General features: G+C 32.3%; 1 protein-coding gene across 6 annotated transcripts in view; it reads right to left on the bottom strand.

The window, feature by feature from the left end:
- Nucleotides 1–17,624, bottom strand: part of LOC111044246 (rho guanine nucleotide exchange factor 18) — a 165,135-nt gene that overhangs the window by 49,676 nt on the left and 97,835 nt on the right. For all 6 annotated transcript variants that reach the window (XM_039422381.1, XM_039422382.1, XM_039422384.1 and 3 more), the window contains 3 exons: nucleotides 17,503–17,576; nucleotides 8,280–8,386; nucleotides 859–915 (listed from right to left, as the gene is read on the bottom strand). In XM_039422381.1, the coding sequence (XP_039278315.1) occupies nucleotides 859–915; nucleotides 8,280–8,386; nucleotides 17,503–17,576 (238 nt within the window). The remainder of the gene's footprint in view (nucleotides 1–858; nucleotides 916–8,279; nucleotides 8,387–17,502; nucleotides 17,577–17,624) is intronic.

Raw genomic sequence — 17,624 nt, 5'->3', positions numbered from 1 at the left:
TGCATGGAGGTTCTAACGCGCTGTATTCAAAGTAGATATTAATATCGAGTAATAGTTACAAAGTATTTATAGTTTCTTGGTAATTTGGTATTTATTTTAGATTACTTGAACTAGGCTGCAGTATTGTAGGCTCTATTTCTAAAATTATAAACATTATTAAAAACAACTTGTATTTTTTAAAACATTTCAACAAAACACCTCAATTTCTATGAAAAAAATTCACTTCAGACTGGCAGCACGGATTGAATGAGAAGCATTGATGATACTTGTAAAGGATGATGACAGTTCTAAGTGAGTCGACAAAATAATATTGATCAGCAATTTCCCAAATATTCTAGTCAATCCATGCTGTTTCCTACATGCTGTTTCTTTTTACAGGGCTGTAAATATACAATATACAAATAAATAGAATATAGAATAAGATTACTTTTATATTTTTTTGATGAAGTGGCTAAGTTTGGACAGTAATGCCCTCTCTACCACCTTGTCGTGAACAAACCAATATAAGGAGAAAATGATTATACAAAAATTACAGAAAATGAAAAATAATCTTTATTTTCCATCAACAACATCATATTATTAACAACATTCTTTACAAATTACAACATTAGTTCATCACACCCACACATACTCACACACACATGTACAAACCCACTCGCACACATCAACACAACAGTTAAGTCGAACAGTCGAGAGAGAAAGATTTGATGAGAAGTATATATAACAGTGATGGTGAGTGTGCAATAGTGTGGAGTAGAGAAGTAGATTGATAGAGAGGCAAGCTGTAGCGCTAGCTGATGATGATGATGACAGATAATAGAGGAGCCAAAGCGAAGCAAGATTGAGGTGATCACTTACTTCACTCCGAGCTTAGTAGCGACCCTCCGCCAGGGGGAGTAACACAGTGTCGTCCTCCTAATGAGTCCGCGTGCCGCGCCGAAAGCAACAGATTAGCATGACAACTAAGCCCCTCAAACCCCTCAACCCGACCCTCCCCCCACCACCACGTCCCACCCAACAATCACCCAACAGTACCACAACCAGACGGGGAATCGAACGAAATGAAAAATCCTTTATCTGTTACAGATTGAGCTTGTAAGTCATCTTACACACAACCAACTTGATTCAATGTTCAGTTGGAATGTGATATTTGCTTGCAAAGATTTCGAAAATAATTAAAGTAATAAGTAGAAATGAAAGTAAACAACAATACTGTACGTTTTAAATCGTATAATAGATTATGACTTTGAATATAGTGCGATAATTTTAAAAAAGTAAAAAGGGCTTTATCATCTGGTAACTGGTTTATTTTCTAAACCATGACTTGATGTTGTTTTTTTCTGGTAACTGGTTTATTTTCTGAACCATGACTTACTATTGTTTTTTCAAAGTCATCTATTTATGTTTTTACTTGTTGATATTGTGTAGTAGGATGGATAGCGAACAAGCCAAAAACTTCCACACACCGTCTATATATAAATCTATAAGCCTAAGGATGAAGCCCATAAGCCATAGGCTTGTTGTCAAGGGAGGTTTGATGCCAGATAAAAGCAACTACATGTTTCGGTGTACGGTGGGTTCCGTTGTAATGATTCTCATCAGATTATTGGTTATCAATGCTTGATGATTCTAGTGTTGAGGCGAATAAGTCATAACTGGACTCGCACAAATAAATCTTAGTTGGATGCTACCTGTTAACAGAGCTATCCCAGCTAATATTTGCGAATCTTATAAAGGTGAATTTGTACAGCATATTAGAGCATCTTTATACAGTATATCAAATTGTCATTTGAAGACAAATTGGATTAAAAATAAATGATTGCCTTCAACGGCAAAAAATAGGAAAATGCATTTGCAAAGCCCATCTCACACGATAAATTGTATTTACACAAATACTATAGCAAATAAAAAAAAACTGAAAAGTATACAGTCCTTGACAATTTATAGTTTTTGAAAGAGAATTTAGAGATGAGAAAGGATCTCAAGATGATTCATACTTCTAATTAACTAAATTACGAATTATTTATTCATTACACACATCAATCAACCCATATACTAAATGAGTTAGAACTTACAGACTCCTTTACTAACAATTTTTTAGTGTACAAGTTGTCTATTTTAACACGATTCACAGCTACTTTATTTCTAGAAGAGTATTTAGCAATAGAAGGAACTTTTCTTCATTACGAGCAGTTAATCTAATATTTATTCATTTATTAGGTTAGCAAAAAAATTATAATAATATATAGGTATATTATAAGGATTTATTCGCCAGTTACTTTCAAACTCATAACTAATAAATATTGCAATAGTTTTTTATTCATTCGCCAAACTCAGAAGACTACACAAAGTTCTAGTTCAATATTTATATTGATTTTCGATGAAAATTTATTCAAATGAGCAGAGTCAATTGATTTTGATTAATCAACAAATTCTAAAATATTGCGTGGACTGTTGGGTAACCTTTGGGTCAACTTCTGCCAAAAATCGAATAAATGACATCAAACAAACAGTATATATCAAATTGGCATGCACAGTTCCTGAATAAGGCCAAATTCAGTGCAAGCAGAAATCGATGCAAAAAATGCAATTGAAACAAACTTATTATTTTCAATAAAAAAAGCATATCAACTATCTTGCTTTCAATAATAACATTGAACAATCATAGGGTGATCTCCATGATTGCTAACAATCTCTATAATATTCTATTTGAAATCAAAAACCAACAACTATTGAGTTGGATAATCATGTGAATAGTGCGTGTGATTATCGTCCTACACCACAATAACACTATAAAATACTAGCCTAGCTAGAAAATGTGTCTCATATTTCACTATTTTCAATAATTTTTACCACTAGTTGGTTGAAAATAAGAGTGATTTATTTGCTTCATCTAATAGAAGTTTCAGTAAAAGTGATAACAAGTAGTCACAATTTTGTTTTTATAACAAGTCACATAGATAGTAATAATATAAATTAGTCATGTTTAAATAATCAGAGTGCTAATCTATACACATAAATTTTAGCAGGTAAAAATTCAACAAGACTGAGCAAGACAAAAATTCTATCAAGACAAGAAAAACAGGGGATTGAGACGATTCATGGGGGTTTACCGAAACGGGATGAGATGCACAAAAATATTACCAAGAGCATAAATATATACTATTAAATGCTCTTCATGCTAGAAGATCCGTCATTAATCGATAAGGCAGCTTGCATTTTGTATTCATTCATTTATACTGTACAAGAGTTCTAACATAACAAAAGATCACTCAAATCTACGTTTCCAAGTAGCATGCAAAGTAGGTATATCATCTTCTTGAGTTACCATACACACCGTGTGAGATCATAATCATGCAACAGTGAATCAAATCAGAAATCATCTTATGAAATCCATTCCAAGAATATATATATTTATATATTTCATGTAAAATTGGAGGTGTTCAAGTAAAATGTAGTAGCAGTATAAACTGCAATAAGCTGTAGTACGATAGTTTCTATGTTCGTGATCAAAACTTTATTTAAAAATATAATTGAAGATTATTTCAAGAAATGTAAGTAAATATTTCGTCATGTAACATGCATTATCGATATCTCAGAAATAATTTACCGACATCCCTAACGATACCTAAGTTGTTATTATGCTATTTAAATAACTGCAATAGAATCTTTAGTGATAACATCATTATTACTTGTCATGTTATTAGTTGATGCAGTGAAATAGAAGCCCATAGGCCTACCCATTATACTCGTATTTTTCGAAAATTTAGAATATTCTCTATATTTTTTTCAATAATAATAATAATATATTATTATCATCCTCATTATCTATAGTTTAAAAAAGGAAAGGATCTGTTTATACATGTACGGGATAGACGCATCATCACGTCTAAACTACTGAACTGATTAACTTTAAATTTTGCATATGGATTGTTAATTTTCCAGAGATGGTTAGGTATAGATCTATTTAAAAATCTTCAATACGTCAAGTTTTTAATTGGACCCTTGCGGAGCACGGGTTACCTCCTAGTCTTGAATAAAAGTGACAAGGCAGCCATGTGACAGCTGATGAAAATATTTACAATCAAGTTCATTTTTACAATCAATTTACAACATTAATTCAATAATATAGTGATGTATTCAATAATATAGCTTTATATAATTGTGTAACGGAAAGTATAAACATTAAAGATTTCGTTTTCATAATCATGTGGTAACACTTCATCATAATGTATAGTACTGCATGCTTATTCTACGATTTCACACGTAGAATGAAAAAAAAATTCTACCATTCAATGAGCAGACAAACAATTATTTAGAAATTTTTGCATGATTATTATTTAAATTATTACAAAATACCTTTATGAATATCAGAGTTTCAATGGTAGTGACTAAAATTTAGAATTTAAAATTTTTAATAATGTATGATGGTATACATTTGAAATAAAATAATTGGCTAAATGGTGTACCATGTTAAAAAGAGACATTGATCTAGAACCAAATTAGATTTAATTTCAATGTATTGAACCATGAACTTGTTCACAGCTACTTCGTTTAGTCTTAATGATGACACAGAAAGCGAGATGCGCTCCTCTATATCTTTGAACGCTTTCAAAGAGACTTTTATGAAAGCAGATCACTCTGCTCTCTGTGTGGCCGGGCCATTAGCCCGTCACAAATATAGTCACACAAACATCTAGAACTTTTATTGGAAGCCTGTTAGATTGAGATTACTTATAACCTACTATTCGAAATTAGAAATGTGGAAGCCAGTAAAGTTGCAAGTATCCTAACTTGATTCACAATTTTCTCTATTCTCCCATTTCAATTTAAATGAAATAATTTCAAGTTTTTCCATTGCATCAATTTTATTTGGATTTAGACTACGAATTTTCATCACTCATATTCATTTTGGTACATCCTTATAATTTATAAATTAGAATTATAAAAACTATAAAAATCGAACTAAATTCACATGCAGATCGATAGACAATGCACTATTCCAATAAACGTACCTTGACACTTGAAAAGTTATGAATTAATAATGATAGACGTTAGCTACAATTTCTATAGAAAAATATTTTTTACTGTTACTGGTTTTTCCTAGAAAATCATTTGCTATGAATAAATCAATAATCCGATTTATTCAAATTAACATCTGAGTCATCAGATACATTTAATACTATATACATTTATTGTGATAGTTACACAAAAGAGACACGAGATTACTAGTGTTCAGTGTTGAAATGTTTCGTATTTTTATACGAAAATTTGCTGTTCTACCATGACATGCCTTTACTATATTCTACTACGATACCATATACTACCGTACCAGAGTATCATTCTCAATTCTGTGTTTTAGGCTGTTGAGATTAATTTAATATATTGACAAGATTGTAAGTTTTCTGTAGAGTGAAATTTTTAATGTTTCAGTCAATGACTTTGGATTATCGAAATTTGAGGATCAGCTCATCATTATTCAACTAATAGGTGAATTCTAATAAAATGAGAATGAATAAGTGGAAGAGATTATTGTATTGTTATGAGCTCTCTCAGATACTCGTATTTTTACTTTCCTTGCCCTACTACCATAGGTAAGGAAAGTATTGCTTTCCAAAAAAAATTAAGGTACCCCAATTTCAAGTTTTCTATACGTTTCAAGGTCCCCTGAGTCCAAAAACATGATTTTTGGGTATTGGTCTGTGTGTGTGTATGTGTGTGTGTGTATGTGTGTGTGTGTGTGTGTGTGTGTGTGTGTGTGTGTGTGTATGTTTGTGTGTGTATGTATGTGTGTGTATATGTCTGTGAACACGATAACTCCATTCCTAATTAACCGATCGACTTGAAATTTTAAACTTAAGGTCCCTATACCATGAGGACCCGACAATAAGAAATTCAATTCAAGATGGCGGAAAAAATGGCGGATAATTACTAAAAAACCATGTTTTTCTCGAAAATGGCTCTAACGATTTTCTTCAAATTTATATCATGGATAGCTATTTATAAGCCCTATCAACTAGCATAAGTCTCATTTTCTGGGAAAATTTCAGGAGCTCCGTAATATTCTTGAGAAAAATGGCGGAAAATGACTAAAAAACCATGTTTTTCACGGTTTTCTCGAAAACGGCTCCAACGATTTTCTTCAAATTTATACCATGGATAGCTATTTTTAAGCCCTATCAACTGGCATGAGTCTCATTTCTGGGAAAATTCCATGAGCTCCGTAATATTCTTGAGAAAAATGGCGGATAATGACCAAAAACCAGGTTTTTCACGGTTTTCTCGAAAACGGCTCTAACGATTTTCTTCAAATTCAAGCCATGGGTTTTCATAAGTCCTATCAAATGACATGAGTTTTTTCCTTCGAAAATTGCAGGAGCTCCGTAATATTCTTGAGAAAAATGGCGGATAATTACTGAAAAACCATGTTTTTCACGATTTTTTCAAAATAACTTGACCGATTTTTTTCAAATTCATACTCTGTATAGTTATTTATCAGCTCTATTAACTGGCATGAGTCTCCTTTCTGGGAAACTAATGGGGGGTCCACCCCATCCTTGAGAAATGGACTTTGTAAACTCCTTCTCGTGCATGAGGTAGGTAGGTAGAGCAGTTCATAAAAAGAACACATAGTCGAGATATTTCATCTGTAGAACAGCTGTTTTGACGACTTTAAAAAAATGACGACTAAAAAAATCATTGAGTTTCACAATTTACACAAAGGAAAAAGTACTCTGAAAACAATTATATATACACATATACAAAAGTCTGATCGTAGTTTCGAATATGAGCAAGGAAAGTTGTGTGAGTGTACCACACCAGATTTTTTATTGTCTTAAATACTTCAACCAGACAAAGTTGCAAAAACATTGTATTTAAATTCCAATTGGTTTTGTCAGGTTATAGCTATTGTAAGGTTTCAAGAAGAAAAAATAAATGTTCGATCATTGAATTAGTGTCATTCAAGATCGATCACACGAAAAATACTATTTAAAACAAACACACAACAAGGAAAATTTCACAAAGATGCGACTACCAATTAAAATTAAGAACAATAATTGTAATTACATAAAACAATGATCCTGTATTTACATTTTACAATTGAACGCAAAAAAATTCCAAGAGAATCATGCACTTGACTAAAGTCAAAAGTATTACTAAAACAACAAATATTCGTATTGCGTTACAATGCAATCCAATTATTCTAAGATTTTTTTTAGAAAATAAGAGGAAAAGTAGCATGCTGACAAGACTTATTGTGCAATCAATGTGAAAGAAGTATATTTTAAACATAGAGCTATTGTTGAAAAATTACTCAAATGAAAAATTAAAGGGTCTTTCAAACAGAAACATTTATTGAATATTTTTGATTAATTATCTCGTACTTTGTATCCATTCGTTTCTAATTTTCATGATAAGATCTGTAAATCCATTTGAGAAATTTTCAAAGCAGGAATTAGAGTATCAAACGAATTAATTGTAGTGGACATTTAACTATTATACATTACAATTCAACTTAACAAAAACATAAAATAATATGCATATTAGCATAATATACACAAATACCTTGTGTCTCAGTAAGAGTCACTGTCTATCTGGACTCAATTAATGTCTCAATCGGTTCGACTATTGAGAATTTTGAAAAATCTTGTAAAACTTTGACAAGGATTTTGGTAGGAAATAAGTTCAAACCCTTAGAATATACAATTGAAGACAGTAGACCCCCACATGTTTCCAAATAGAAAATTTATCAAAAAGCACAGATTAGTATTCGTAAATTGTACAATTTGTAGATTAAACTCTTTGAAACAGAATAGCACAACGAATGGATAAGATTTGAATACAATTGAGAAAAGCAGGAGAAACAGCATTATTTTACAATAGATGATGCAGTAATTTACAACAAAGCATAACAATATGAGACGTCACAATAACAACATTCGTTGCAGGTAAAAAAACAACAAAAAACATTGACATTATTGAAATGCAGGTTTAAATTTTATTCATCCATGCTGAGTTGATTAAATACCAAGCCTAGACAGCCTTAAACAGAATTTATATATATTATACATTTTTCACTAAGCTGCAGATAATATATAGCATTTTTTAAAATAGTATAGATTCTGATAAATTATCTTAATATAAAGCGTGGCATCCTAAAGCTGAAAATTACCAGAAGAGTCATCATAATATACATGCTAGAACTAAAATCGGATAGAATTGAGCTTAAGGCACCGATAAAAATGAAAATGATGTTTGTTTTGATTTGGATGACTCACCTACTTGGCGATCCGGCTTGACCCTGCGAGGAACAGCTCGAGTTGCGTTTTGCACTTGACTTGTCTTTCGACGAATTCGACTGGTTTTGAGCTTGCTTGGGGGTGTTCTGATGGAATGAAAACAACATTATCATGCTATTAACCTGAATAAAGTATCCGCTGAACCGTTTGGTAATGATCAAAATAATCAATTAAAGTTATTGCTATAAAATTATAAAGCAAGTAGACAGAATGCAATAAATAGCCTAAACAATAAATGAATATTTTTGACCAACCATTATTTTCCTAAGCATAATCTAATAAAAAAGAAGAATTGAAGTTTATTAAATGTCAAAATACTAAACATTATTATATCCATTGTGTGAATGGCTTGACAAGCATGAGTTGAAACTTTTGCACTACTCGTGATTAATTGTAGTTATTGAAATGATTTGTCACGAATACATGGCAATTATTTATCACTAATATTAGATAACCACTTGGATTTATATAATAGTTTTAGAAAACTAGATTTATAAATAGTTTGATGATTATTAATTGATCATAACATGTTCAACCACTGCAGCTTTTAAAATAAAAAAATCAAATATCCTATTATATTAAGCAAGCAATATCTGTATTTTTATATCTGGTTATGTTCAACGGATCTCGAAAACGGCTCTAACGATTTTCACGAAATTTGGAACATAGTGGGTTTATGATATAAAAATTCGATTGCACTAGGTCTCATCCTTGGGAAAACTCGCTGAACGACATTAAAATGATAATTCATCCTTGGCTGAAACAGCTGTGGATAGTAAAAAAGTAAGTGAGTGAGCGAGTGAGTATGTGAAAAATCAAAATATCGCATCCCCGAAATTCATAAGATGACATATAGCCAGCTGTGAAATATAAACACGATTATTTTAGAGAATTGTGTTCTGTTTATCAATAAATAAAAATAACGAGCGAAGCTCGGTGCCCCGATATTTCTTGAGTAACTCTAGAGAGATAGTAAAACTATTATGACGGAAACTTTTATCGATGAATATTATTTTTCCTACAGTTACCTTGAAAAGTGGCCATTGCTGCACTGATTACAGAACGCAAAGAATCACTTTTCCGCTCTAGTGCGGGAAAAATTTTTCCTGCACTCCAGATTTGCAACATGGCAACGCAAAATACTTAGTAGGTTATATGGAGCAACAGTGCAGCAAAATCAAAATGAAGTTGGTAACAGTGACTGCTGTGGCTGCTATAGTGAGCAGAGGTGCAACGAAGCACAACGAGCAAATTATTAAGTATATATTATAACCAAGGACAACGAGGATTTTAGGATTAAGGTTTTTATCAATAATAAAATTACACAGAAAAACATTTGATGGATTTCAGGCAATTTTACCCATAATTACCCACTTCTCATATTCAATGGTAACTTTAGGAAAAATTTAATGTGAAATACGTGCGCAAAGTTCCTCTGCTGCACTCAACGTTTAAACTGCTGCCGTAAACGTTTTCTTTCGGTGCAGCAAACTGTTACTTTGCGCACTAGTTGCACAAATAACTATTCCGAATTGTTTATGGTGGAATTCACTTTAAAAAATCAGCATTGGTTGAATAGAAAAAAATTATAAGCAATGATAACAGTATAGAGTAAAACTCACTACTGCACTATAAATAATGACACTAAAAAACTCACCCACACTGTACACGCTCAGTAAGTAAATGTAAGGATAGTAAATGGCGTTCTGGTATACTATTGAACTATTTTTCAAATCGAATGCCAAGAAATTATTTTGAACAACTGAATACGATAGTTGTTTAAAACAAATTTCAATGTAGGGCGTCAGGTTAAAACAAATACATAATCATTTTAAATAATGTATGTTGCAAAAGATTGGACTATTAGTTTTTTATTATTTTCTTTTTTATGGGTAAATATTTACAGATTTTAGCTTTACTTTATTGCAAATTCTTTGATTTCAAAAACAAACTGAGGATGAAACTTTAAAATCGCACTTTGAACAAAAATGTTATTATAACTCACTACTGAACACTTTACTTTACAATACTTTAATATTAATCTCATAGTTGAGAAAGTAAGATCAATTTCTAGACCTTGGGAAATCCTCATACCAACAACCTTCTACGACATTCAAGTATTTTCACATTTATATTCTTCAATATTAATAAGTACAGTGTAATAGAACTACATAATTTTTATTATTTGTCATGAATTTTCACAATGAATAGATAAATTGTTGACGACGGTGAAAATTCATGACAAGTAAAATTATGGAAAAAATGAGAGGCTCTAGTCAGTCGGTTACGAGGACGGGACCTGGAGCTATCTATAGCAGATAATCGGGCCCGGCTCTACCCTTCTTTTCCGAGACACCATTTTCCTGGTTCAGTGAGTTCAGTGAGCTAATATTATCAATTTTATTATTATATATTATTCATCTTTTTTATTGAAGGCAAATCCTGTAATTATTCTATTGTTTGTTTAAAAAGTTTTCTCAATATTATTTTTATTTAAGTTTCCAGTTTCATTTTGAGTTACAATTTGATTAAATCGATTACTTAGTTCTCCAAAATATAACTGTTTTGTTTATTATTTTAAAATATAGTTCCTTTCTCATGAGTTATAGAGTTAGATCAATTTAACCTCTCGCAAGCCAAGCGATTCCCCTATTATAAATTGTTACCATAATGTCTAGGGTTGTTCTCACAACCTTATAATATCATCACAATACTTTAAATAATATAACCCCAATATATTCCGATTTTAAATACCCCATTACATGGTGTTGGGCGTCGTTCTCATGAGAAAGAGTTTATTAATTGACAAGATTAGCCTTCAAATTATCTATTGACATTTTCATTTCAGGTCATTATCATAATTATTATATTCTGTGTTTGATCTCGTATAATTATGTCCTCTATTCTCTCAACGTACAGGGTAAATATGATAATTGTTATTATTGTTATATTGAGATGAGTAGCTCTAGTTCTAGTGACTCTGAACAATCACCTAGTGAATTCGAGGTTTCATTATTACGTTTACCTATTGATTTAAAAGTAAAATCTCTGGATAAATCAGAATTATTAGAGCTAGGCAAACAGTTAGGTATTCACATCCCTCAATCTGTTAATATTGAATACTTGAGATTCGCTGTTGACTTGGCAAAAAAAGTTTGTATTTATGTGGACCACGATTCAGGAGCTAGAGATTCTCTAAGTCGATTACTTAAGTTAGGGTCCCTGTCTCAACGCGATCGTATTATCTTCCCTATGTTAGCCGATTACGAGCGAATAGTAGGCAAGCTAGGCAGAAATCAAGAACACATCTACGACACAGTAGCTCCGATAACTTAGCAAATATCCTAATTCCAGAAAATAATATGGCAGGGAATGATAAAAGACCCTTTGCGAAACCCGAAAGCTATGGGGGTACAAAGAGTGAAGACTTCAACGAGTGGTTGAAAACCTTCAATAGGGCAGCAAAAATAAATAAGTGGGATGAGGATGATAAAATCTTGTATTTACCCCTCTACCTCAAGAAAACAGCATTGGCAATTTTCGACATATTTTCGGATAAAAATGAAAACGCGACATTTCTTGATGCAGTAGGCCACTTAAAAAGTAAACTTGTAGACCCTGTTCATGAAGAGACAACCAGACAAAAACTCGAAAACAGAAACAAATTACCAACAGAAACATACACAGAATACACAGCAGATATAATAAAACTTTGTCACATTCTTGAGCCTCAAATGTCAGAGAAAAGAATAGTAGGATATGTTTTGAGAGGCTTAGACGTAGGAGCATTGCAACATGTTGCTTTCATGGACAATGCATCAGTTGAAGATTTAGAGAAAAATCTCGCCAAATATGAAAGATCTCGCTTCCTTCTAGACAAAAAGTTAGGAATGCATAATGCTTCAATCGAACAGCCTGTCCAAAAAATAAATGTAGTAGATACTTTAGAGAAGAAATTGAACGATCTGAGTATTGTGGAGAAAAATTTGAGTAGAAATGTAGGTCAATCACAAAATCCCAATCCTAATAGACAGTTTGGAAATAGGAGCGGAAACGTCTTCCCACACGAAACAAATCAGAACAATTTCCAAAGACAACCTTATACAAACAATAATTACACACAATCAACATCAGTCAATTACAGGACACCAATCAACCTAATAGGACTAGATTCTGTACATACTGTAAGAGGAATAATCACTGGAAAGACGATTGTTTTTTCTTATCAAAAAACTCGAATACAGGATCCCGAGCCTAGACGAATCGGATATGAACTTGGGATCCGGATTTGAAAAACAAAGCGCTGAATTTCCATTTGATAATTATTCTCCAAATTCAATTGATAAAGAAGAAATCACATGTAATATAATATCTTCTGTATCAATGAAAGATGAACAATCCAAAGCGATAGAATTTGTCAGGCAGTTTTTTCTCAATGCCAATAATAATCAGTTATACTCAAATGAAAGTGAAATTAATTGCTCTAACGAAATAGAAAGTGAAACCAACTTCAAACAGCTATTGTCTTCCGAAATGCATGCTCAGCACGAACTTGGAATGAATGGATCATTGACTAAAGAGAGAAGAATTCAAGTCCCAGTACTTACTATTAATGGAAAATTCAAAGGAAAAGATGTATCAATTACCATTGACACCGGTACGAACGTAAACATAGTTCAAAAAAATCTTTTAAGTAGCGATGATCTAAAACATTTGAAAAATAGTAGTATTGCTTTATCGGTAGCTAATGGTTCATTAATGCCGATCACAGGAATGATCTCGAGTGAAATTCAAATACATGACAGGAAATTCGAAGTAAATTTAGTAATTTCTGAAGACTTACAGGCTGATATTATTGTTGGAAATTCCTTCTTCTCAAAATATAAAATGAAATTAGATTATGAGAATAACATCATTTCAATGACCGATAATGGTAAAATAGTCGAATTAGACATGGATAAAGAGTGGATTTGTACATTAAATAGATTACACAACGATTCTGAAACAAATATTACAAAAGAAGTCTGCATACCCAATCCCGTAAATTTCGTCAAATGTGCTCTTGAAACAATAATCCCCGCTCAAAAAGACGTGAATGTCAAAGTCAATCTAACACAAAAATTGCTCAAAGTATCCCATTTTACTCCGAATGAATCGTTATTACATAATAAAAAATTGCATGTGCTTTGGAATGAGGATGATTTTGAAACAAACATGAGTGAAATTAGAATTTTGAATCTAGGAAGGCAAGATATAAGATTGTTGCATGAAACTATTATTGGTGAAATTGAAGGAGAAGTTTGTAATTACGACGAATCTGTTTCATTAGTAGACTCTGTTCTATTCGATGGAGGGGGTTGTGAAATAGATATTAATAAAGATCTTACACCAGAGCAAAATTCCAAAGCGAAAAGACTCATCAATAAATACAAACACCTATTTTCAACAAACGAAATTGATTTCGAGGAAGCGAAATTACCCGAATACAAGTTCAAACTTACAGATTACACACCCATTGCTAAGTCACCGTACAGATTACCTATCGCTCAAAGAACAGAAATAGACAGACAAGTAGAGTTATTGATAAAAGCAGGAATAGTTTGTGAAACCCAGAGTCATTATGCTTCTCCCGCATTTTTAGTTACTAAAAAAGACGGTGGATTCAGATTGGTTGTAGACTATAAAATGTTGAACGAGAAAATATTACCGGATAGATATCCCCTTCCCCTTCTTCAAACAATTTTTGATTCTCTTGACAATTCGGATTACTTTTCCACCCTAGATATCAGACAAGCATTTTTCCAACAGCCATTACACGAAGATTGTCGAAAATATGTAGCATTTGCAACTCATAAGGGCTGTACACGTTCAAAAGACTACCTTTTGGTCTTAGAACATCTCCAAATGCTTTCCAACGAGCAATCAACCAAGTATTCAATGATTATTTGTATAGAGGAGTTTTGATTTACTTGGACGATATCATTAGCTATGGAGAATCATTTGATAAGCAATATCAACAGCTCGAGAAAACCTTGAAAAGATTGCAAGACGTAGGACTAAAATTGAATACATCTAAATGTCACTTCTTCTACCGAAAAATTAAAGTACTTGGACACACTGTCTCAAAGGAAGGGAATACTACAACCGATGTACTGAAAACACAACTGAGGACTACTATTTTCATGTATATGATGACTCTATCTAACAACTACAATGAAATCGACATGAGATGCTACAATCAACAACTTTCTCATCACGTCATTTCAAAAGAAGACCTAAACAATCGACTTCAAGAACTCGAAAAGAAAATAAACAAGAGAAACTTCACCATATCAACAAAAGACAACGATAAAATTCGAAACTTGAAACTAACATCCTGCAGAAAATCCGACAACGAACTATTGGTTACCCTCAAAATACCAATAAAGAAGAAAAATTCAACTATTTCATTATTCCACCTGCAATCTATCCCGCTTCATTGGAATGGTCATACCTGCCGTTTGACCTCCCAACATCACCTGATACTTAGAGAAGAAAATAAACTGCAAATCCTGTCAGATGACGAAGAAGACGATTGCCAGTTCAAGCAGAAAGGCCTCTGCTTGATTCCGAGGAAAAAGATGTCGAACTCCGCCACCCAAGCCACTTGTCTCCACCTTCTAACATCAGAAGCAGACGTATCGGAGCTACGAGAAGTCTGCAAATTTGATTGTAAAGCAACTGACAATCAAACCCTAATCACTCGCCTACGAGAAGACACCTTCCTATTCCACAACACCGGCAAAAAGACGACAATTCGCTGTAAAAACTCAACAACTGAGGTCCCAAGCAACAGTCCAGGAACCCTATCACTCCACATCCCTTGCAACTGCGAACTTCAAGACGACAACGGCGACGTACTGATAAGCACTCTTTATCCTTGCGACTCCCGTTCCCATCCTTCTCCAGCTATTAATAACGTAATTCCTCACATGTGGACAAATTTATCTAAATTGAGCATCCCAATTTTAAACATGAGACTCTGCCTCAGTACTTAAACCTTTCGGAAATCTTAAATGAAAATTGGCACTTGAATTTTTCAAAATTTGAAGAGCACAACTCATTCTCAGAAGACATTTTCCATCATGTTGAAATGCCAAATAACTTTGATTTGTTAGGGGTGAACAATAAACTGATCATTTATATTATTATTGTCTGGCAAACACTGATAACTGTTATATTCTTGTATTTATGTCTTCAAAATTATATTAAGAAGAAAGCAAATCAACTGAGAGTCCCGAAACGTACTCCAATTGTGGACTACCCACAGGAGCTTTAAGAATATATTGTGTTTTAGTAAAGTAGTATGTAATGAAATCATTAAAATAATGGGTTAGGATATAGGAAACTATGCAAATAATAATTACTTATTCACTATTATTGTATCCATTTACTCTTTTATGCTATCGATTCAAATATTTTTCCAGATTAGAAGATAAACTATTTCAATTATTATTATTATTCTTATTTTCAAGGTCCACAATATTATTTTGCTTACTCGAATACTATTCGGACTTGATGTTTAATTTTTGCATTATGATTCAATTTTATTACTTTCGTAGATTTTGTAGGTTTAATTTTATTCATCAATATAATTGAAATTTTTTCCATTCAATTCTTATTCAGATATGAATGTATTGAATTGTTGATTTGAAGTTGATTGATGTGTTAGGCTAAGTTTGATTTTTATGAATTAGTTCACTATAATGTAATTTATATCACTTGCATTTAGCTTATGAATTGGCACTCACATAGATTTAAGGTATTCATTGAAAGTTATGTTACATATAATATCCAATTAGAATAATATTGTGAATAATAATAATAATTTTAGCTTGCAGTAATTTTGACTTTAATTTTTGAAATATTATTGAAATGTGTAAAAATTAACTTAGAGAGATGCCGTTTTTTCGATAACTTCGGGTCGAAGTTTAGGGGGACCCGGGGATGTAATAGAACTACATAATTTTTATTATTTGTCATGAATTTTCACAATGAATAGATAAATTGTTGACGACGGTGAAAATTCATGACAAGTAAAATTATGGAAAAAATGAGAGGCTCTAGTCAGTCGGTTACGAGGACGGGACCTGGAGCTATCTATAGCAGATAATCGGGCCCGGCTCTACCCTTCTTTTCCGAGACACCATTTTCCTGGTTCAGTGAGTTCAGTGAGCTAATATTATCAATTTTATTATTATATATTATTCATCTTTTTTATTGAAGGCAATCCTGTAATTATTCTATTGTTTGTTTAAAAAGTTTTCTCAATATTATTTTTATTTAAGTTTCCAGTTTCATTTTGAGTTACAATTTGATTAAATCGATTACTTAGTTCTCCAAAATATAACTGTTTTGTTTATTATTTTAAAATATAGTTCCTTTCTCATGAGTTATAGAGTTAGATCAATTTAACCTCTCGCAAGCCAAGCGATTCCCCTATTATAAATTGTTACCATAATGTCTAGGGTTGTTCTCACAACCTTATAATACCATCACAATACTTTAAATAATATAACCCCAATATATTCCTAATTTAAATACCCCATTACAACAGGAGAATTACACACTCAAAACACATACTTTAATCGAGTAATAACACTCACATAGTAACTTAAATATGGTGAAGCTACAGGACTTGAAAAATCCTCGAACACACAATACTCCAAGGACATTTCAACTACCGTATATTAACACTAATAAGAATAAATTTCACTTAAATATTTGTGCTTCATCACTTGAGACATGATACACTTGTAATGTGCAGATAATATGAGTGAATGGGAATTCAACCTCTTGTAAAATAAGATAAGAGCTGAATGAGCTAAGGAGTACGTAATAGATAGCATAGTAAGATTCACTTTAAACTGTCAGAATCGCTTGGGTGAAAAGTATTAACATTATTGATAAGGAATGTTGACAATTTGAAATGATTCTCTCTATAGGTGCTTTATCTCAAACCATTGATGTGTAAACACAATCTGGAAAGTTTTAAAAGAGCATCAATATTTTGGTTTTCGCTTCAATCCAATATCTCAAAACTGAGACTTCACGATCTTTATTGTGTAATTTTCAATGTGGGTAGTGCTTAAAATTCCAAGAGATTCATAGAATGTTTTGAATGATTCGTTTAAAAATTGCATAAAATGTGAGTGTAACTGACCTTTCCTCCTTTTGATTTTGAACATTCAGCCACATGTTCCTTACAGGAGTTCTGATGAACTGTCACAGCACAATCTGTTGAAAAATAATTACATATTATTACAAAAGGCATAACTTTCAGTA

This window comes from Nilaparvata lugens, chromosome 2 (assembly GCF_014356525.2).
Source record: "Nilaparvata lugens isolate BPH chromosome 2, ASM1435652v1, whole genome shotgun sequence".
NCBI classification, from domain to species: domain Eukaryota; kingdom Metazoa; phylum Arthropoda; class Insecta; order Hemiptera; family Delphacidae; genus Nilaparvata; species Nilaparvata lugens.
The sequence above is the reverse complement of the archived record's forward strand: the minus strand, read 5'-3'. Positions and strand labels throughout refer to the sequence as shown.